The 23,417-nt window shown below is 40.2% G+C and overlaps 1 protein-coding gene across 1 annotated transcript in view; it reads right to left on the minus strand.

The window, feature by feature from the left end:
• Positions 1 to 326: 326 nt before the first annotated feature.
• Positions 327 to 23,417, minus strand: part of LOC105839216 (scavenger receptor class B member 1) — a 35,662-nt gene continuing 12,571 nt past the window's right edge. Inside the window, exons 2-6 of the mRNA XM_036292224.1 lie at positions 11,700 to 12,037; positions 9,325 to 9,822; positions 8,660 to 8,858; positions 5,837 to 6,045; positions 327 to 2,515 (exon numbers count right to left, since the gene is read on the minus strand). Of these exons, the coding sequence (XP_036148117.1) occupies positions 2,273 to 2,515; positions 5,837 to 6,045; positions 8,660 to 8,858; positions 9,325 to 9,822; positions 11,700 to 12,037 (1,487 nt within the window). The 3' untranslated portion in view covers positions 327 to 2,272. The remainder of the gene's footprint in view (positions 2,516 to 5,836; positions 6,046 to 8,659; positions 8,859 to 9,324; positions 9,823 to 11,699; positions 12,038 to 23,417) is intronic.

Below are 23,417 nucleotides of genomic sequence, written 5' to 3' on the forward strand. Positions count from 1 at the left end.
TCATTGCGCTTAATTTATCGCTAATTCATCTATATGCGCGCATTAACATTTCGATAACCTCTGCAAAACACGTGACGACGAGTAAACGAAACGAGCTCTTAATTCGTTGTTAAAAACTCGTTTCCATATCAGTGCTGCAAATATTTTTGCATGCACACACACACGGACGCACACACATACATACGCATACACAAATATCCTAGACGATAAACGCGTAATAATATTGCACGCATAATAACATCTGTGTCGCAACGCGATATCGCGCGAGTGACGTGTGGGAGTGGAGTGATCGTGAACACCAAATCAAACTTAAACTCTTCACAAAATTAATATTCTATCTCATATATATTTTTCTCTTTTCTCCTGCGTTCAGTTTCTCGAACGAGTCCCCAGTCTTCCCCCGTTCCTCCCGTTGCAGGAGAAAGGGCGAAGGAAAAGAATTCAAAAATACTTGGAAATTCTTAGAACGAAAGAGAAGAGATACGTAAGAGAATAAGGCGTGAGCAATAAGTAAAAGTTGAGAGTTCCTATTCCTTTCTCTCTCTTTCTCTTTCTTACATTATATTTGTAATTTAAAATCAAAATTAAAATTAAAAATATCAAGTTGTTACAAAAGATTCGTCGTCGTATTTGTCGAAATAGAGTAGGAAGCAGAATCTTAGCAAAATCGAAGCGAAACTACCGGAACTACTCTCACAAGACAAGTAGAAAATTCCATTCTTCTTTCAAGGCACTTAAGTTTTTATGAATTTCAATTCAATACGAAACTTGATTGGGAAAAATTGATAAATCTTTTGCAACAAGTTAATTACAATACTCCGTCTTGTAGAATTTTACACGCACAATTTTTGAGAGTTAGTAAAATTGAAAAAGAATACAATTATATATACGAATTACAATAAGAATACAATATACAACTACATAACGATTACGCTGACACCAATAACCAGATTTCTCGCCCGCGCGCGCGCGCGCGCGCTATTCGTTTGGTATCTTTTGATTTTTATCATACAAAAGTAAATTCATTTATTATAAATCTAATTACAATCTACGTCTAGTAATATAATAATAATAATAATACATGTACAAACGAATAACGAGAAATAGTACATTCTTGGTAATTACAAATCGGTAGACGACAACGACGGCCAGATTCTATGTACAGAAAAAGAGATTTCTGTTCGTTCCGCTGTTGCTGCGTCCCGGTTACACAAACCACTCGTTGCGAACACGTTCGTGCAATCCAAATTGAAGTCGTGTACGAAGCTTGACCTCGAGATGGAGCGTCATGGACAGAATTTCAATTTTTATTTTATTTTTGATCCTTACATCAACATTCGCCGCGATAATTGCTTCGCGCGCGATTAAAATGGCGACCCTTGAGAATCGATTCGATTGCGTGGAGCAAGGAGCAGTTCGCATTATTAATATTAATTGTTTTGGTAAAACGTACGACGTTGCGTAACCGTAAATTTCAATCGCCGAGTTCCTCGGAACAACGATTTGCTATCCAATTTTGCCATTTCCGCGCGGTATCGCAGGAAAAATATTGTCGCGCGACTACTTTAATGTTATTTTTTTTTTGCAGTAATAATATATCGAGTAAATATAAGATAGTGAGATTTTATTTTCCGAGCGATTTCTCCGTTGAGAAGTCAACAGTCGAGATTAAAAAGCCGTGACGGAGATACTTTCGAATATGTTTTCGTCGAGATGTTGACTTTAAAATTTGCAAATAATTCCGAGGCATTTTTCGGAAATACCCCCCGACGCGCAAATTTTTAGCGTCAACTCCTTTCATACATTGAGCAATGAAAAAGAAAAACAACGTCGAAACGACTCTCTGCTCCACGCGGATTCCGAATCCGTCGCCGACCGTTGCTCGCGATTAATTAATTTGTACTCGCGCGACCACAAGCGCCGTCTGACGAAAAAAAAAATACCATCCCGAGAAGAAACACACGTAAGCATAAATTAATCTAAAACCGTTATCGGCTGTGTCCGCCTGATACCCGATAAAATGTCGCGTCGCGTCGGACGGAGAGCCTCTTCCTCCTCTTCTGCGAGATTTGAACGTGGAAATCCTAATCGAGATATAAAGCACATGCCCGCATCGCCCTCTCTATAAAATATCTATAGATATAAGATTATCGTACAAGTCCTCGCGCGAGAGGGGCGAATTTACCCTCGCGGGGAGGGCAGGACCTCTGAGCACTCGCGCGCACTCGTCTCGTCGATTCCATCACTTAAGCGAGCGGGACCGGGGACCCCCCTACTTGCTGAAGGCCGGGTTCAGCTGGCCGTTCTTGGTGCTCGTCGCGTTTGCCGGCAGCGGGTTGCTCAGGTGCAGCTTCTCCTGGCGCTTGGCGGCGCGCGCCAGGCACATGAGGGCGCCGAGCAGGACGATCGCGCCGATCACCGCCAGGGCGCCGGACACCGCGGCGTGTGCCACCGGCGGCAGCTCCACCGCCAGCTTCAGCAGGGAACGCATCTCCGCGGGTAGCTCGTCCACGCACTGTGCGACAAAAGGAAAAAACACATTATCAATGGTAGACAAGAAGATAGGTTTCTTTCTGCGGTTTGTTTTCAATTTAAATGGCTTGCTGAATTATTATGATGGGAAAAGTTTCTTGTAGTACTTATTGTTAAGCACTGCAATGTGTATAAGATCTACTTTATTATGCTTCTGCGCATGACGTTTCTATTTTAGATTTATAATCGAATCTTATTTCAAGACCATCTTAAATAATGTCTTAAGATGCTAATATGCCATTGTAATAATTTGATGTCTTAAGACAATAAAGACGATCTTGAGTAATGTTTTAAGATGCTAATATAGCTCTGAGAGTAGTTGATTACATTTTAAAACCACACTTAAAATGGTCTCGAATATAAAAATTGACTATAAATATCGGCTTTTAAAGATTCTTTTATTGATTTTCTTTCATTTTTAGCATAACAAGTTGGCTATTAAACTGTTATTTGATTTTTTCTTGATAAAAAAAACAGATGCAATTAATAGTGAAGTATAAGCTCGTACGTGCGTATATAAAATTACACAATTATTAATGCATATTAATCTTGTAGTTTCTAACGTAAATTATCTCAGATCTTTTTATATGTGTATGATAATATATGTGTGGATAATTAGTGTGCAGATTAGACGTAATTTTGTGCTAATTCCATGGGCGGTTTTCCATTTAAAAATAAGTATTAACATATATTAATAAAATTAAAAGTGGGATATGTCGGTTTCATTACGTATCAATAAATAATTTTTTAAGCAAGAATTTAGAGAGCATTCGATTTAGCTACTTTAATCGTACGTGTGCGTGAGGGTTGAATAAATTAATTTTCCTTTAATTAAAATTAAATTAAAGTTAATGGCCTATAAAATTAATTTACGTTAAAAATTGCACAAACTAAAAATTAACTCAGTTAACTGATAAAATTAATCAAATTAACGATGAATTAACTGACGAATTTGTCGGCGCGCAGTATATGAACTGAAATTATTAAATTAATATATTTAAAAAATTATAATCATCACCAAGATCTAACTGCGACCGTTTAGGCCTTCTCAACTTTATCGATATGTTTAAACATTTATCGATCTAAGAATTTATTGTTTAATCAAGTTAAGTTATTAACACCTTATTATTTATTTTTGAACCTGTTAACTAATTATCACTCAACTTTAGTTTGGGGCAAGGTATCGGCGGAGATGCAGTCTTGAGCGGAATACATCTTAATTTTTTTGTTTATTTTGGCGAACGTTTCTCGTGACTAAATCAAAGTCTCGCTCGAGACTACAAAGGAAATTCTTGGAGTCGGAGAATTTTTTTTTCCGTCACCTTTTTCTTTCTTTCGTCAAATAATTTCGCAGCACGGCAAAGGATGACGTCGAACCCTTTATTAGCGGCCGTCGAGACGAGTTTCGTCAATATGAATCATAAACGGAAAGCGCGCGACAATGCGACTTCTCTACGTGAGCGGTATTTAAACGCGCGTCGTTATACCATACGATCATCCGTGCGAAATGGCGAATGACAGGCACGTTCCCATTGTTGTCGCTGGGTGGAGAGACAGAGATGAAAATTTCACCTGCGCGCGCTCGAGGACGATGGTGACGATTTGTAAGCGACGCGGCGTCTCTCGTTATCAATAATAACTAAAGTCAGCAAGGCAAATGCATGGACATACCCAAGAATGGAACTTTGGAATCCTTCAAACCTCCTCCCCCCTCCAAAAAAAATTTTTTTAATTATATTTGCGCAACATAGTGACAAAAATCATGAATACTTTTTATACTTTTTTGCTTCATTTATCATTCTGCCTTTTCTTTTCATTTATTTTTTAGCTTAATATCAGTTTGAATATTTAGCAATGCTTCTCGTAAAAATCTGTTCTCTCTCTTTCTGTTTTTTTTTCTGATTTCAAAAAATTCTGTTTCTTAAGAAACATTATTATAAATATTTTATATGTAATAATAATAACATTAGTATTATTTTAAGAACTACACATTTCGTCTCTTTAATATGCGGCTATATTTATCTACACTTTTTCTTCAGGAAACACAAGTGATGATTTACAAAACTGAATATTTTTCATATTTAAAATAAGGAACAAAAGAACATTTCTAAAATGTCCTAAAAAGCAATTCATTAATGCAAAAAATCATTGTGTATGTGATATCAATTAATACTATCTCCCTCTCTTAAAAAAAATTTAGGTATGTCCAAAGGTTAAAAGGGAAAACGGATCAAACACATTTCGTACGTAAACTTCTCCATGACCAGGATATCTTTGAGGAAGAAATTTAATTCAGTTTTTTATTCGCATAAAAAAATTCCCCGAACACGTCATGCTAATTTGATTGAGGTAGTCCGAAATTATTCAAGATTTGGAAGATACACTTCTTCTCTGACTATTAATAAACAATAAAAATTAATATCTCTTAATTTCGCCCGCATCCTAATCTGCGTTTCTCGAAGCATGTCATGCCATAATATTTTGTTACCTGCAAATCCTGTTTCGTATGATGGATAACCGCGTTATTTTATCACCATTTTAAATCTTCACTTTTTTTTCGCCTTTTTCTTTCCCTCTCATTTTTCACAACAAGAAGCTTTCGAAATATTTTTAATATACATAATTACAGTTCTTTTTATTCATTTATATATGAGTTTTATGTTTGAAAATATTGAGAAGAGTGAACATTCCTCGATTGTGAAGACTCACATTAGCATAATTAATAAAATTTATGCTACGTTGGCTGTCTTAATAAGTAATTTTCTTAGTCAGTGTTTTTTTTTCCTTAAAACAACTCTATTATCAACTGTGAAAAAACGGTCGTCCCCACTTTTTGCATTTGCCCGCATGTTATTAAGATCTGCAATTTAATACACGTGCAACAGTTTCCACGATTATTTAACATTTAACTATGGCCGATGAGTAATAATTTACAGAAAAACGCAATGATTCATACGTAACTATTCATGACGGGATTAAAGTTTTATTGGAAATTGACTGCAAACTCAATACTCGGCATTGTTTTTACATTTTATTGTGAATGTAAAAATAGATAGTAATCAGAAATTCGAACAATTGCCGCTGGAGGTATAATATGTATTGCACATCAAGGATATATTAATTATAATTATCATTGCTAATATATACCACATAATGTATTAGTTAAGACAGACGACGTTCTATCGCGCGATGTACGAACAGAGCGATATTATATTATGTCATTACATAATTACTATCGTGAGATTAATGAGTATCTACAGACAATAAAGTGAATAATGAAAAGATATATATCATATATACTTACGTCCTCGAACCACATAATGGGAAAGACGATATCCGGGAACGAAGCGACTTGCTTGATGTCACGCACCTGGCTGACCGCGAGATTTATTTGCACCCTCGCTCGCGCCTTCATAGCCGTCCCCATTATCGGTTGCACGTCGATGTAGAGCTGATGCTTTTCAGCTTCCGGCGGCGATATGCCCGTCACAGCCTCCCGTAAGGCCGGATCGGCTGGAACGATTACAAATTGATAAACAACCTGATCGAGAACCCGAATCATTTGTTAAAGAAAACTAAACTAAAACTGTTATTTCTCTCTCTCTGTCTCTAAAAATTAAATTATTATTGACTCTAAAACAATCCAACGTTTCATTCTCATGACTAAACAAAGAGTGTGTTATTTTAAGATTAAAATAACATAGTAACTGATTTTTTTATGAACAATTTTATGAGTATCTATAGCTCTTTCAAATTCCTACATCTCATTATCATACAATTTTATGAAACGATAGTTGCCTTTGTTCGGTACAAATCGGAGGTGTCAGTTTAATCGGTATACCAACTACGTTCGTACCTTTACATAATAATGCTGATTGACGATGTCAAAAGTCACCGCGTGTAGTTATAATTATAAAATAGACGCGATGCGCCGTAAGTTAAGTGACGCTTAATCGTCGATCGAACGTTTTTTAAGAACCATACTCGAAACTTAATGTATTTCTCTTAATGTATTTTAAAACGCGTAAACACAAGAGCAATGATGTTAATGAATAGGAATTTATCGCTAACATGTTCGCCTTTTCCTCCGTTTTTTTCCATTCCTTTAATATGCAAGACTACAAGCCTTCTCGATATTATTTTTGCATATATAATCCTTTTTTTTTTAAACAGACGTTCAAAAGTCAGCAGAAAATTACATTTAATCGTTGCGTTTTTTCTTCGGAGATCTCATACATCCGAAATCCAAATACAGAAGTCTACAATCGCTTAAAAAAGTATTTCATGTTGGATTCATAGATAATCGAAGAAATGAAATATTTTTCGTTTAAGGAAGTATGATCGATATAATTCTCAGTAAAAAGTAACTTGTATTATTGAAAACATAACTGTGAAATTTTTGTGTTTTCAATTCTACATAAAATCACTATTAGTTTTGTTGCGTAAAATTAATATTATAAAATACTTTTGATAATTGTCAATAAGATTTTATACATCTGTTTATGCACATTCCTTTGCCGTTAAAAATGTCAGACGTGACTGTACAATTAGATAATCTGTGACGTTTCAATGCTTATCTATCTGAAATATTACAACAGCTTAGTTTCTAATTAATACTTTTTGCAATCATTTTTAAAATAATTTTTTCAACAATGTTGCCAAATTTTTTGTTATATTTCTTTAATTCATTAAAAGTCATCTTTTATAAGCATACTTTTATCAACTCTTTACTCGTATTCGGAAAAATTACATGGAGTTAAATGTTTGCAACCCAAACAAAAAAAATTACTGAAACTATCCTTATAATTTTTATATACATCAAAACTTTAAAAATTAACGTAATCAGTCGATCGTTCGATACTGTTCATAAGATGCCACATATAAAACTCTAATTTCAATTTTTATTCTTTTAGAAATTATACAGTTTGTGTAAATTTAATACAATACTAGTTTAAATAATTCTATAGAATTTTTAAACAGATCGAAGCATTTTGATTTCTCGATCTTATGTCCTTAATCTGAGGCGTCTTGTAACGCGAACACGAAATCGAGCGTATTTCGCGCACATTTTGTTTTACAACTGGAGAACGGTTTCGCACGGCGGTGAAACGAAGCGTTTAAAACCAGGTGAAACGGGGCATCTAAAATCCGTTAAAAGTAAAAGTTCGCGGCGCGGCGAAAATACGCGCGATAAACGTAAGAGAAAGAGAGACGGAGAAAGAGAAACAATTCCTATAATATTCCGTGGGAGAATCCGCGGCGGATGCGAGAGAGAGAGATTGTTCCTAGGAGTGAAAAAAATAGGCCTCATGGTAACAGAGCGACTTCTCCGACTTCTACATATAGTTGCGATCGCGCGGAGCCGGAAGCGACGCGACAGGTAAATCCCGCTTACGAAACTGGCGCGCACGTCAAACCGATCTTCGTCAACCGACCTGTCGACGACGGTTCTACGCGAGGAAGAGGTGGGCGTGAGGAATCGGTTCGGTTGACAGCGACCAGGAAGTAAATCCTGACGAGTCGAGGAGCGCACGGACGGAGAATCACGCGTTATCGTCGTCGTCGTCGGCGGCGAAGAAGAAAGCGTCCAGGCACACGGCGACGTTGCACACGACGCAAATAGATTTATCGCGCTAATCTGCTAAGAAAAATAATTCCTGGCGAATTATGCCGCCGCGCGCTTACGTAAGACGATACACTTTTAAATACACGCGAGATTGATCGCGTAACGATTGAATCGAACGAACGAACGTACAATTGTTGTGTGTGTGCGTGTGCGCGTGTCGGAGATCTATGACTTGACAGAGTTACGTCAAAATGTCGGATGATGTGTATCGCGCGATTAGAGAAGCCCGCAATCAATCCCGAGAATAATAATAATTACGAGTATTAAATGTTGATGCAAAAAGTAAGACTCGCGTTACTTGCCGAGTGTTACTCAATCGTTTCGCGCTCACGCGCGTCATCTTGACGTGCGTACATACATCGTCTGACTTGGCAAGTAATTCCGATAAATAACGATAATTGGCAACAATTAAAAATATCGGCCGCGAGAGTCTTCGTTCGCGGGGGTAAACGATTCGTAAAGGAGCGGGCCACTGCGTTGGTCACCCGCGGGGTCACTCACCAAGGTAGAAGTGCGGGAAAGTGAGGAGGACCGGCGAATCGTACTGGCACAGGGAGACGTTGAAGGTGCCTTCCGGGGCGCACGGCGGTCCAGCCGGGCAATAGCACTTCTGCGACGGCATATTCTCCACCGAGGTGAAGACGTCCAGGGGCGGCGAGAATCTGTAGCCAGGGATCCCGCCGGCGGCTATCACGTCGCGCTGGAAAAAGGAATTTCTCTCTGCAACTTGTAAAAATCCACCCTGCCTCCCCGGTCAAATGAGTAAAAAAAGCAAGGCTTGGGATTAGAAGGACTCTGAACAACGCGGAATGTACATTGTCCAACTTTATTTTTCTACAAACGACGAGACGGTCAATATTGATCGAGTTATATTTTTATGTTTTTAATCGTAATAATTAGGAGATTGTGTGTTGAACAAGTAAAAAAATAGCAGCTTTACGTTTTTCAATTAAAAAATTGAGTTATCAGTCGTGTTATAATACGACGAATAATGCGCCACGTGTGAAGAAAAAGCGGTGGTTTTTTCTTCGGTGTCCCTTTGCTTTCGCATTTTGCAATCTTTTAAAGAGAGAGAGACTGCCAGGTCGCAACAAGTCCGGGAAGGCCATCGTCCGCCTCTGGTCGTATCAGCCGGATAATTAACGACGACCAACAAAAACACAAACCTGATAGACCAGCGGCAACGTCCGGCAGAGGTCCTTGTCGAAGACCTTGAGCACGGTGTGCTTCGAGATGTGAGGTGGGAATATGCTGCCGTCGGTCCCCATGACGGAGTCGCATTCCGGCGTGGTCCAGTGGCCCAGGGCGTTCTTGCCGTTCCACCTGTCCAGCAACCCGAATTTGGTGATGTCGGAGGCGCCCGTGAATATCGTGTACAGATCCGACCCGGTCGAATTCTTGCCGTAGAGCAGGCCAAACTGATCGTACGGCAGCTTTTGCTCCTTGGGCACGACGTCCTTGGCCAACTTGAGCAGAGGGTCCTCGTAACCCCAGAGCAGCTGGCCGACCGACACCTCGACGAACGGCTTGATCTTCAGGATGTCCATGATGGACGCCATCGCCAGTCGCAGGAAACGGGCGGCGTGCTTCGATTGGCTGGTAGCCGAGAGCATAGGAACGTTTGGCACGACCACCAGATCGTCCTCGGAACCGGATGACAGCTCCTAAAATTCCGATAGAAAAAGAAAGAGAATGAACATCTGGTCAAATCGGCTGATTGGATGCTGAGAGATTTGTAAAAAATCAATGGACGATGAGGATCTGTTTCGAAATGTAGAAAGAGATAAAGATTAATAATTAACACGTGCATGCAATAAAAAGTTAATAAAAAATATTAGCGTATCGTAAAACTTTAGATACGACACAAAAACGCGCGCGCGCGCATGTACATACGAAAACAATGATGAAACAGAATTAATGAAACAAAAAATGAAGATAATAATGGAAAGTGAAAGAGATATAGGTAATCCTCTTACGACGGGGTTACATTCCGAGACTTTGTTCGTAAATCAAATTGATCGTAAGTCAAATGGCATACATATTTCGTGTACATAAAATATAATATATGCAAAACAATTATTTTATTACTAAAGGCGATTACAAATCTCTATTTAGGAATTAAAACAATTTTTTTTTTAGATTTTAAAATCTTAATACATAATATTTGCTGTCGAAAAATAGATATTCAGTTTAAACACGGATATTAACATTTCAACAAGTAATTAAACCAAAAAAAATAAAATATTATCTTAATATTTAGCATCACAAAATTAATTTGGATTACTAATTAACAAGTACTTTAATTAGCTTTGTTATAATGTCACGCTCATCGTGTTCGAAAATTCAAGAGCGAGTAATGAAATTACTTGTACGTGAGCGATAATAATAGCCATGCATAATTAATGTTTAATAATGAGATCGAAAAAAAAAGAGGGAGCTCAACGGCAAATGGGAATTCCATGTCGTTGGCTACGCGAGCCGCCTGCAAAGCTTCCGCTTAATATTCAACAAATATTTTCTTTCACAAATTTTTCCTAGAACAAAAACGATCTCTGTGTATACATTGTCTTTCTTGTCGCGCCGTGTAGCGCGATAATGCACACGGTTACGCCGTGGAAACGTTTCTCTGACGAACGTAGAAAGTCGCGGGCAGTGATTTCGATGCGCGGGCAGGAGGCGCGCGGCGCGCCGCGGAGGAACGCGCTTCTCTGTACGGCGAATTCGAATAAATCAGAGACGACGTATGATGCGTCGATTGTCATTCAGCGAGGATTCGCGCTGGCTCTTCTCTTTTTTCTTCTTCTTATTGTTATAGCTCCCGACGTTATTCTCGATAAACGAATAATCAGCGATCCACGGCACATCCCGTACGTTAAAGACGTGCGCATTGTCGCGAATGACAATTAGTTTTTCTCGTAATAGAATTACCGAAGTCTCTCGCTCTCTCGTCTCTGTTTTAATGGAAACCGCCTTGAAAATGGGTTTCTTGATATTCGCGCGAGAAGAAAGCTAAACATTATGTATGTATATATATTCATATCTTTTTGTAGAGAGCAGAGAGCCTTTATAATTAAATTCAGACTTCACAATCAGAAGTGTAAGCTTGGAGAAATTGCTACTTCAACGCGGAAATTAAACATGGACTGAAAGATGAATACAACTTCCTAAATATGTTTGAATTATTCAAGCTTAGTTCAAGCGGATCGAAACTTTTTAATTCACAGCATTATTAATGTGCCATTAATTATTAATGATATTCAATTCAATCATTAATTATTAGAGAAGACAAATTCAAATGCGAATCACTTGATAGCATACGTAATCAATATTTTTTTTTTATATTATAGGAATGTTTTTTATTATCTAAAATTCAACTCAACAATAATTACGTTATTTATTATTTCAGCAATTATTCGATAATAAATTATTCAATAATTATTTAAATAATAAAATTCCTTCGACGATGCGATTCGATTCAATTCGATTTGGCGTCAAAGGAAATCTTGAAAAGATCACTGTTAATTCTGTTATAAGAGCTTACCGAGTTGAACTGGAATGTCTTCTTGACTTTGTAGGTGACGGTCCCATTATCGTTGAATTTGACATCCACCTTCTCCCAGTTCTGCTCGTAAACGTACGGGCCCAGCTCTTGCAGCGCCGGTTTCTCGCCGTTGTTCAGGAACTCGTCGGCGTTCGTCACGTTGTAGATGTAAACTTGCATACGCGGCACCACCGGCGGCTTCTGCCAGAACTTGTACGTGCGGCCGCCATCTCGTAACGTGAGCTCACTGTCCAGGACCAGGTTAATGAGATTCGGGAACAGGACCGCCAGGACGGCGGCCAGGATTATCAGCAGGACACCGCACGCGACGGCCGCCCCTGAGGCAGAAGAAGCAAAGACGGCGAAGGTGAGTCACTACAGTTAGTTAGAAGCGCGCTTCTTCTTTGTTTTTTTTTTTTTTTCTTTATTTTTACGCCGAATGGAATTCGCATTTAAAATTGTGAGAAATAAAGATGAATATGTTAACCAGAAATAGAAAGGAATTTCACGAGCCTCTCGTTTCCATTGTAATCGAGGTATGAAATCAATTTATTTCAGGTGCATACTGCATGAAACGAGAAAAAGTTCCCAGAGATTTCGTGGACTCGCGATTTCCTTAGCCGGTAGCCTTAACGATGATCGCGAGGCATCGTTTCCGAGATAAGGGAATTTATTCCTACAGTTACGTATCCTCGCGTGATAGACGCGAGGAAAATCCGCGAAGGACATGGAAAATGCGACACGGACGCATTGTATCTCGCGAAAATACAAAACTCCCGTTCGTTCCTATACTCAATTCTCGTCGGTGCTTCGGGTACTCGTTTCATTTCATTCATTTCTATTAATTCTGTGTCAGACCCAGCGACCCCCGGACCTGGAGCAATCGACAAGTAACTCGATTATCTGTCGCGTCAATCGTGAATGTGATTACATCACGACCTTCGATCGAAGTCGTCGACCTAGCGATTGAATTCGATTAACAGAAACCGAATGTGAAAAGGAACGAGGACGGCCAGTTTTGGAAAAAAAATTAGAGAAAAAGCCTTAGGCGGCCTCTCCTTGAAACGGCCGGATCTTCCTTCCCGCCGCCACACATTGCGGTTGTATCCTGAATACAAGCCTCACACCTCCCGCTCTTTCCTCCCCTGTCTAGAAAGAACGAAACAATCACCGGAGGGTATAAACCAGTTGTAGCACTTTGCACCTTTCTCGTAAATATTTATTCTTCGCTGTACGGTACGTTTCTCGCCTGCGCGCGCGTGTTATTATTTATGCACTTATGCGCCGCCGCTCGGACTTAACGCTCTGCGGTACTTGCGGTAAGTAAGCGAGTAACCGATAACCGGTTAATTGAAAAGAGACAAATGCTAAATCGAGAACTCGCGATAAAAGGGAGAGAAAGAAAGAAAGAGAGGCTTGTCAGAGTGTCTATCGTAATTCCAAACAATTACTTCATGTCGAAGGTTGGACGTTACACGTAAACCGGTGACAATGTAAAAGGCTCTAAAGACCACTTGAGAGGACATTTATGAGGCTGATAAACGTAAGAAACGTGCGTCTCTTTTACCTTTTTCCAATTCATAAAATCATAAATAGTATTTTTATTTCTTTTTAATTTTGGTTTTTATTACTTTATATTACTTTTATTTCCTTTTAAATGTACTCTTACACGAGAGACCTTAGCTTTGCAAATCTTTTGTAGAAAAGGTCATACTTTTCTCTATTCGACATTTATGTTTTATTTAAAAATTAGATAAAAGGGCGTTGCTACTGAGATTATGTTTTTTAAACGCGTGATTACTAAATCTTGAAAACGACTTAATTGACTTTTTTTGTACACTAGTCCTTGACGGAGGATCTTTGCCAACAACTGGTTGCAGCAAAAGACAAATAAAGTTGAGTTTAGAGTGAAAAACCGCAATGTTAACTTTGAGCAGCTGTCATTTTGCTCAAACGCAAGACTTCGAGGAACGATTACGTCAAACATTAAATCTATGTTTTAACTTAATAAATCTCGTGTCACTTTGCCTTCTAATGAGTCCTGTAGGAACAACGGTAATCGTCGTAAACTCAACCTTTAAAAACATTTGGAAAAATTTAAACAGCAAACGCCATTTTATATTATTTTTTAATTAAATTTATATATCAAATATGTATAATCTTTATAGTGGAATAGACACAACTTCTCTTTTCGTTTATCGACGACAAATTCACAAAATTAGCTATTTTTAATCAGCCATTAAAATGTGCCGGTTTAAATCAATAGAAAATCAATATAAAATCCCAGTCTTTTAAACCAAACGTAAAAATCCTTGAAATTCTTTTATCATATGTAAGAACCCTTAATACTCGTGTTTGTCGGACGGAGAATTAGGAAATATGAAGAGTTAAGAAATTCGCCCAATCTTGGTTATTCATTACAAACACAGTCTTAATACGAAATTTACAATGACCTTCACCTCATTAGGTAAATCGTTGAATTTCGTTAGACTCGCGGGCAATTACAATCGTTTAGCAACAAACATCCATGTGCTAATGCAAATAGAATTTTCGCGACGAGGTCAACCGTTATGTAAATTTCGCACGACGCTGTGCCTCACATGATTAGCCGTGGTAAGTTAACGTTAAACTTACATTTGTTTTCCCGCTATCGTAGGAATATAATTTAAATACATCCATATATTTAAACATTCAATATTAATAATCGATTCTATTCGATAATAATCATTTGTAGAAAAATGAACAGCCCAGTGACCACGGTCGTGTATTTATATTCAGACAAAAGCTTATTATTACTATAATCTCAAACAGTTCTTTATTATAACATTCAAATTTAAATATCAAAAATTAAATTTAAATATAACAAAAGAGATATTTGTATGAGAGTAATAATAAGTACGATTTTTTACACAATTATCTGCACCTAGGAGGAACAGCTACTCGATAAACAGGAGCGTAAGCTTTACTATATAATAGATTTATAGATTTATCTAGGAGGATCGGACTGTTTGTTTTCCTCTCGAAGAATCCGCGTCGATATCTCGGCGTCGATACCTTCTCTTCGTTCCTCACGACGAAATTACAAAATCACCGCCTACGCGACACGCAAGCGGAAGAAAGCTGACCGCCGGCGGCCGATGCATCGATGGGCGCGCGCGTATACATTCGGTCTCGCTTTCTAGCAAAACCGCCGCGAGTCGAAGTCGCGTTCGCGCCTGACGGAAGAAACGCGACGCTCTCCCCCCTTTCCCCCCCTTTTCCTCCTCACCGCGACTTTGTTCCGACTTTTCTTTTCCTGATTTTCACGCACGCACACAACACGCGCGTATATCTACTTCACGCTCGCGCGAGGCGATGATTTTTGCATGATTGCGGTTACACCTTCTCATTCGAAAGAAATAACGGAAATAACGTGTATTCGCGTTCCGGGCGCTACGTAAGGCGAAACCGACGATCAGCTCTGGGAGCTGGGGTGTAAAAGACTGAGAAAAAAAGAATATGTGAGAGTTGCGACTGTGATTGCATAGTAGAGCAACTGTGGTCAGTAATATTATTTTTATAGTAATTTTATTATAATATTGTTATAATAATTATTTTAATATTGTTACAATAACCATATATTTGTAGTTATACTTATGGTGATTGTTTTAAACTTTTTAAGGTATAAATTACTATATTAAACTTTAGTTAGCAACCATATCGTAAGTTGCATAGACCAATATTATATATATTTATGAGAACTTCAATATAGTTTAAACAAACTATAATTTATTATTCAATAACTATAAAAATATTGGGTCCAAAAATGACTATTAATTATAGTGTTATTACTACTGGCTACTGCAATTATTCCTTGTTTCGGTATATAAAACGATTTGCAGTTCTCAAAACTTATGATGCGATATTAATTCTCTGGATTTTCTTCTTTTTCTTTAAATGTTTATTAATTCCTGATGTATCATCATTCAGCCAATATTTCAAATTCGAAGAATAAAGATTCGGAAACTAAATGGATTTCTCGATGTAACAGCTATCGCGCGTTCATCGTTCGTGGATTAAAACGTGACATCTTTTATCTGTCCTCTGAATTGCAAGTTAATTTAAGATTCACCGATAATTAATCGGAGTTGAAAGTGCGGCGTCTTTAAAAAAAAAATGTAATACTAAGCAGTATTAAATTGGCCTGTAATTATTTATTACTCATTATGTAGGTATTGAAAATACTAACGGCAGTGCTTTTATTACTTGAAATAAGTATTAATTACTGGCCAATTAAACACTGTCTGGTATTAAATTTGTACAAGTGAGACGGAGGATAAAATGAGCCGAGTATAGCCGTTCTGGCGTTGAGAAACGCGCCGGAGGAAAGAAAAAATTTTGCTCAATATCTCGCACTCTTGTTTCCCCGTCCCCTGCCCCTCCAAGATAACCGTAATTTCTGCCGCGCTGCTGGGGTAATCGCTCGTTTACGCTCGCCGCGTAAACCCGAGCGAGGAAATTTCACCTGAATCCCTAGGCGTTACGGCCGCGCGCGCGTTTTCGAGTACTTGACCTCCATTCCTCTCGCGCGCAGCGCGCGGCGGCGGCGGCGGCGGCGCCTCCTCCTGACTTTGTGAATGGTGCTTAGAGCTTGGATCGTGATTCCGTGCGTTGCGTCTCCGCCGTGGAACAATAGCGTGCGTTAACTGCGAGTGACCAACCGGCCATACGTGCGCGGGAAGCCAAGCCGAGCCTCGATGCGCGCGCGCGCGCGCGCGAGCTTACGCATACCTACGGGATTACGAGTCTGGACAATTAATTTTTGACTCGGGACAATTAGCATTTCCGCCCGGGTGGGCCTTCTCTTTATGCGGAAAGAACATTTGCGTGTGGCATCTTTTATTAAAGTATCCGAGTAGCTAAAAGCTCGGGAAGTCTGAAAATAATTTTATTAGATCAAAAAAAAAAAATTGTGTAGGACGTTCAAGCTGGTTGCTAATGTAATATCGAAAATTTTTGTATAACACTTAAACCTCCTTCATAATTATCCCGATGGTCCAGCAGAATTATCCTCACATCTGTAGATACTTCGGCAAAATCCTTACATGTATATGACCTTTCCTCCCCCTCCCCCAAAAATTAGATGTACTGCATAAATAATGTATGAGCGATTAATGCGGAATGATGCGAGCCTTCGGTTTCCAGTCACAAGAAAGAACAGACACGTCGGATCTGTTTCCGTGATAATATTCAAAGTATTATTCCGCAAAACTCGGTCACCGAAGGGGACGCATGCGATTGGGGACATTAAACATCGCGCTTACGCAACGAGGTGCGCTAAATTCGCGATCCGGCATTCGCCCTCGTTGTTACACGCGAAAACCGGCGTAAGCGTAAAAAAATTCGAGCGACCGACGAGCGGACTCTTGCGACACCGCTTGGTGTGCCGTGCGCGCGAGCGATTGTTCGGAGCGAAAAGGCCATTTGCGTTTTCAGTCACGTATAGAATGATACACCGATCGGGCGGGACCGCGGCCTTCGTGGCGAATGGTCCCACTTTGTGCGACGTCCGCCGGATCACACGATCGACAGGAGTGGTCCGCGCGAATGACGCTCCGAAGCTCCCAGAAAGATCGAGGGAGAAGGGAGATAAAAGCTAATTAAACTTGGAAATGTATAGCCATTCCATTTTTGTGCGCACTGAGAAAAACGTGTGTGTTATCTGCCACTATAATTGCATTAGTAAAATAATTATAGTCAGCAATATTGTCTTCATAATAATTGTTACTATAATTTGGTAATAATAACCATATGGCATACTTTTAAAGCTGTATATAATTTGTAGTACATTTTTCTTATAGTTGGCATCGGCGTATGATTATTATTGTTAATATTATTGTAACAGCTGCTATAAAAATGATATTATAGTCGCAAGTATCACATATTTTTCTATCGATGTACATAGTGCGATTGTTTTATAGTACAACTTACTATATTAAAATCGCCATTTCGGTTATGGCAACCATGTTGTAAGCTGTACAGATCAATTATGATTATGAAAACTTTAGTATAGTTTAAACAAACTATAATTCATTTTGTCGAACAACTATAAAAATATGACTGGACCCAAAAATTACAATAATGATATTATGGTTACCGCAACTATTCTTTTCTCTCGGTGTGCTGTGAAGAAACAATCAGTGGAATGATTTTACCCATCCCGGTTCGTTATTAACGACACATCGTATATGATTGTTCGGCAATTTATTCCCGAAATTACGGAGCGCGTACCGCAAATGTCAAAGATGAAAGTTAATTGCGAGAAAAGAAATTCCAGAGACAATCGAGAGAGAGAGAGAGAGAGAGAGAGAGAGGAGGGGGGATGAGGGACGCGAACCCGTCGTATCATTAGCCCGTCGAAAAATTGCACGATCCGCTTCGAGACATCGGATATTGCGTCGCGCGTAATTATCGATCGTCAAAGCGCGGACGGACGATTACGGAGGCAATTCCTGTACTGCCAGGGTTAGCTTTGCGGGGACGCGTCCCCGCTGGGGCATCGCGGCCGGAAGTTCTTAACGTCTTTCGCCGCGGGGGATTCCACCGCGATTTTTTTTTCTTTCCTCCCGCCCGCCGCCGACGCTGAAGCGTTTCCCGCGCGGAAATAGGGCGGTCGTCACCGACGTCCGACCGTCTCGGCGTGCAACCCGTAGAAGGGCAATGTCGATTGTCCGTCACTCGACGGGGACCGTGACGAAGCTCCTCCGAAACCGCGGCGTCCTCCTATCGGAACGCGAACGCGAGGCTGGTGGCCGATACAGCCATACATCGCGCATCGACTTGCATGCGCAATAAGCGACCTCGCCGTCATGTAATAGCTTCGTTCTTATAGGAGAAAGGATGTCTCCGCATGACGGATTCGAGTCGGCACGAGACCGCGCGAGCGAATACCTCGCGGACAAGTATCATCGCCGATCATTACCCCCGTACATATTTATACGTTCGGACGTATATACTTGCGACACTCCGCAAAATAATATTTCGTAAAAGACCGCGCGGGCAAATGTGTCCTTAATCCCCGCTTATTTGTATTCGTTAGAAATTAAAAGAGGCAATTTTATCTATTCCCCGAATCTCCTCTGCGTTGGGGAACCGGGGTTTCCCACCTCTTTTTTTTTCAGAAGGCTACGTTTTCGAAATCGCGTCCTTGTCAAAAAATCGCAGCTGACTTTTGTACGTAACCTTCGAGAAGGAAAAAGAATACAAGTCAATTTAACGAGCAATATTCGTGATATTAGAAATAATGGTCGGGTAAATAAATCCCGAATGCAATCTTGCGCAGGCATGAGACGTTTGAACGTCGCCGATATGCACGATTCGGCGAACGAATCGTGAGAACGAGACGAACTCGCGGTGGAAAGATCACGACGAGGTGGGTCTAACGAGCAGTCGATCCCGAGGCGATCGAGGGGATCATGCCGGTTTTGAGAGAACTGAAAGTTAATTCTGTTCTTTCGAGTCCCGCCGTGGTCCGTCGTCGCGGCGCACACGAAAGAATTCCCGGTGGTGTAACGACGAATTAATGATGCGAGGCACACGCCGGTTGACGTCACGGGATTGACCTTACGAATGCCATATGCGAATGATAATACGAGCATGGTATTTGCCTCTTTTTTCGGCAACGATCATCACGGTCAGTCCGCTTTTTGTAACCGATCGATTAAAGCGAGTTTTAGCCGATCCCCGAATGACGTGACACACATTCGCCAGGCATGTACATAAGACCGGTGAAAAGAATTATAAATGCAAAATTGTGACCTTTCACAGAAGTGTTACTGGTTCAAGGTTTTCGTACCTACTTTTTAGAGAAAGGGCAAGATGCAGATGAGAATTTCGCGCTTAGCTTAATTAGAAGCTGCGGGCTCTAAAACGTCATAAGAATTAATGGTAGCAGGAAAATATTTGAAATTACAATCACACGACGCTACAGTGTGTATTCTTAAAAAAATTTGAAGTAAGTATTACTTGTTTCAAGTAGATAATAAACGTCATATGTGATATTTATTGAAAATTTTTCTGTACGTAGAAGAACAAATACATATCGTAATTTATTTTAATTAAGTATAAATATTTTCTTTCAAATATTTGGTAACTTTATACACTGAGAAAAACGTTGTTAATTTGATTACATTTTTCAGCTTGATTAAATTTCTTCAATTCAGATCTTTATGTACATTAGTCAAATATATAATTAAATCGAAGCATCTTGTGTATTTAAGTCATAATGATTTTTTCTAAAATTTGTGATAAGTATATGTTGAAATTATCAAAAGAATATTTCTTAAAGACAAAGATAAGATAACTGTTACTTAAAAGAAGAGGAAAAGTAAATGGAGTAACCGTTTTTCTTAGCAATAAAATTAATTGACATTTTTCTGTGCACGTAATTCGAAAAAAAAAAAAAATAAGCAACAGTATGAAATCGATAAAACACACCGAGGATAACATAAATCCGCGCCCTACTTGTGGTTATAATTATTACCATGTGCTGCATGTACGTCGACTTTCATTGCGTTATAATTTATGTAAAAAGATCTTAAAAGAGAGACAGAACTGGTTATATGTGCAGCCGCTGCCCAAATATTTAACGTAGCGATTGCTTAACACTGAATTTCACAACTCGAGTGGCATGCGCCAATTAACCGTTTCGATTATAAAACTACTTTTTCCCCCTCTCGTTCTTTACTTCGCTAACGAAACTTTTCTACTCGCACTTATCGCTCATATATCATTAATTAAACAAGTAGGTATACAGTGTATTAAGCAAGATTCGATTGAAACGCGATCGATACAACAGACATATTATTCACCGTCTCTCCGCGTTATCGTTACCGTTACCGTTATCTCCGATATCTCAAAATGACATTCTGGCCGAATTCCTTCGGCGCGAAAGAATCTTGCAACGCACGCGCTTTCGGCGCAAAACGCGGCGAGCGCGCGGTCGCCGCCGCCGCCGCCGCTTTCTAAATTTCCATCGCGCGCGGCAAAATATCGATATACAGACCGCGCGCGATCTGGAGCGTAATCGCGGTTGGCCCGCACGCCTGCATTAACGTCGTTAGCGATTAAATACGCACGTTACTTGCGCTAACGCGTGCACGCCGCGCGGCGATATGGCGCTCGCGCGTGTACGCGCAAACGCCACGGTGCGTCAGCCGTGGAGACTTTAATGAAGCGAGACGATAATGGTCGGTGTACGTATACGCTCGACGGATGAAGAAAGTCTCTTTCTCTCTCTCTCTCTCTCTTTCTCTTTCTCGCTGCACGCAGCCTCCTCTCGGCTCGTCGCAATAATCGCGATCGCAAATTCGCAGCCCCTCCTCTCTCGTGGGAAGAAAGTCTCTTACGCTCCTTATCGATCGTCGTAATACTCATACACGCGCGTGTATACACGTCACGCGTGAGATTCGCTCTGTACCGGGAGATTTTTCTATTTTCTCGTCTCCTCGCGCACACGCGGCGGAATCGTCCACGTAACGGGCGCCGGGAAAGGAAAGTTACGCCAGCCGCAAAAAGACGCGTGTAGCATAATCGACGCATATCTCCCTTCCCCCGCCCTCTCCTCTCCCGCCGTCACCACCGCGACGCATACATACGGTGATCGATTAACATTCTATTAAATACGCGACGTGATTTGTGTCATTACTGTGCACGGTGGAGATTCTGCATTGAAATTTCATACGGAAGTGAGTACCTTTCTATATTCGCACCCTCGGATGAAAGTGTTCTGATTAAAGTCGCCGAGTTAAATTAAATTGTAGATCGTTATCATCGAGATAATTAAATCGTACTGTAATTGTTAAGATTAAATCTCCAGAGAATTTCTATAAAATGTAATCTCGAATCGTTGAAGACAAGCTAAGCGAGAAGAGTCATTAAAAATTATAAATAAGGTAGAAACATGTGTAATTTTAACTTCAGAGATTAAACGCGAGGAAATCTGACTGAGCGAATCGATCGTCCCTGAGAATTATGCGCGCGTTTTCACAATATCGTCGAAAATTAATGTATACGTCACTGTGATCTCGCGATTGGACCGGTTTCATTCGCGATTGACGTACGCGGCACGTATCAAAAGCATTTTACATATCAAGAAGCGTCGGACACCCGTATTCATTCGATCGGCGTTTCTCAAGAGAAAAAAAAAAAGTATTTCTATGTTAAACAAGGTCATCGTTAGCATGTAAGGTTATTTATATGCAGATGATTCCACCATCGAGAGGCGCAAAGGCTTAAGGAGGCTGACGATGAAAATTCTCAGTCGCCGTTGTATCTCCATACGAAATCTCGGACAACAGATAATTAACCCGAATTCAACTTATTGAAATAAATTTTGTGAAAAAATCTTATTGAAATATCGAAACATAATGTTAAATTATCAACATTATTATTAAATAAAATTTTAATATAAATAAAAAAAGAATAGGAATCTGTTTTAATTTTACTTGTTATTAGATATAAAAAAATTGATTATTTAATATAAAATTATTTGGAATGTGACATTATAAAATATCCAATATATGTAACTGGTATTCAAACATCTAAGATTCAAAATTTCCAAACTGGAAATTCGAATAATTTGCACAGATCTCCGACAGATCGCCGAGTCCCGAAAAGAATCTACGATTTTCTGCGAGCTCGCCTGAATTTACCCAGAATCTCTCGAAATCCGAGGCTCTCCGAAATCGAAACTCTCCTCCGTCGATTCGGAACGCTCTCTTTATAACGCTTCGCGAGAAAACGCGCGAGGACGAGCGGTGCAATTACGCGCGATCACACGCGCGCCGAGATGCGCGATGATAACAACCGGACGGCGGAGGAAAAGCGGAAACGCGGGGGATAACGCATGCTTGGCGATATAAAGTTACATACACATCTGTAACGTAACGTGCGTGGGCGCGACACGGACGAACACATCGCGGCTCGTCGTCGTCGTCGTCGTCGTCGGCGTCATTGGGCCAGGAAGCGGCCGGCGGTCGGGAAGACGACCGGAAGAGGAGTTGCATTACGTCTTGTTGTCGCACGCACGCACGCATGCACGCACGCGAAACCGAAAGACGGTGTCGCGCGCAAGAAAGCGGCTAGGAAAGGGGTGAACACGCGAGCGTGAAAGGACACTTCTACCCCCCCCCCCCTCCCTCCCCGATCGACGACGAGGAGGAATGCGGCGCGACGTCCCGCGCGTCCGGGCGCGGCGTCGCGGAAATTCCTATCGTTCATATCTGTGCGATCGCACGTCTCGCCTGCCTATTCATAGCGCAGATGCTGATAATGCGCCCAAGGTTGATTGCGAGAGAATCCCGCCAATTACCGCTCCGTTGTTCGTAAATATAATGTTACGAGTAATGGAGATTAATGAAGATACCACCTTTAACGATCATTACAGACGGAGATCTTGGGAATGAAGTTTCTTTAATAAATGGATCGCGAAACGTTTTTCTTCGTGGAATACCAATACGGTTTGACTTTAATTAAGCGGACGTTTGCTCTCAAAATAACGCACACGCTTTTCCCCTAATTGCTTGCCTCGCGCACTACCACTTTGTACTTTCGCTGCGGGAACAATTTGCGGGTCTCGATTAATTCGCGGGGATAATGAGGAAGGGATGAGTCACGTATAGTTCGTAATTGTAAGAGAATTAATTGCAGGCAATTTGCGCCGCGAGAGAGGTGACATAA

Source organism: Monomorium pharaonis, chromosome 9, assembly GCF_013373865.1.
Source record: "Monomorium pharaonis isolate MP-MQ-018 chromosome 9, ASM1337386v2, whole genome shotgun sequence".
Classification (NCBI taxonomy): domain Eukaryota; kingdom Metazoa; phylum Arthropoda; class Insecta; order Hymenoptera; family Formicidae; genus Monomorium; species Monomorium pharaonis.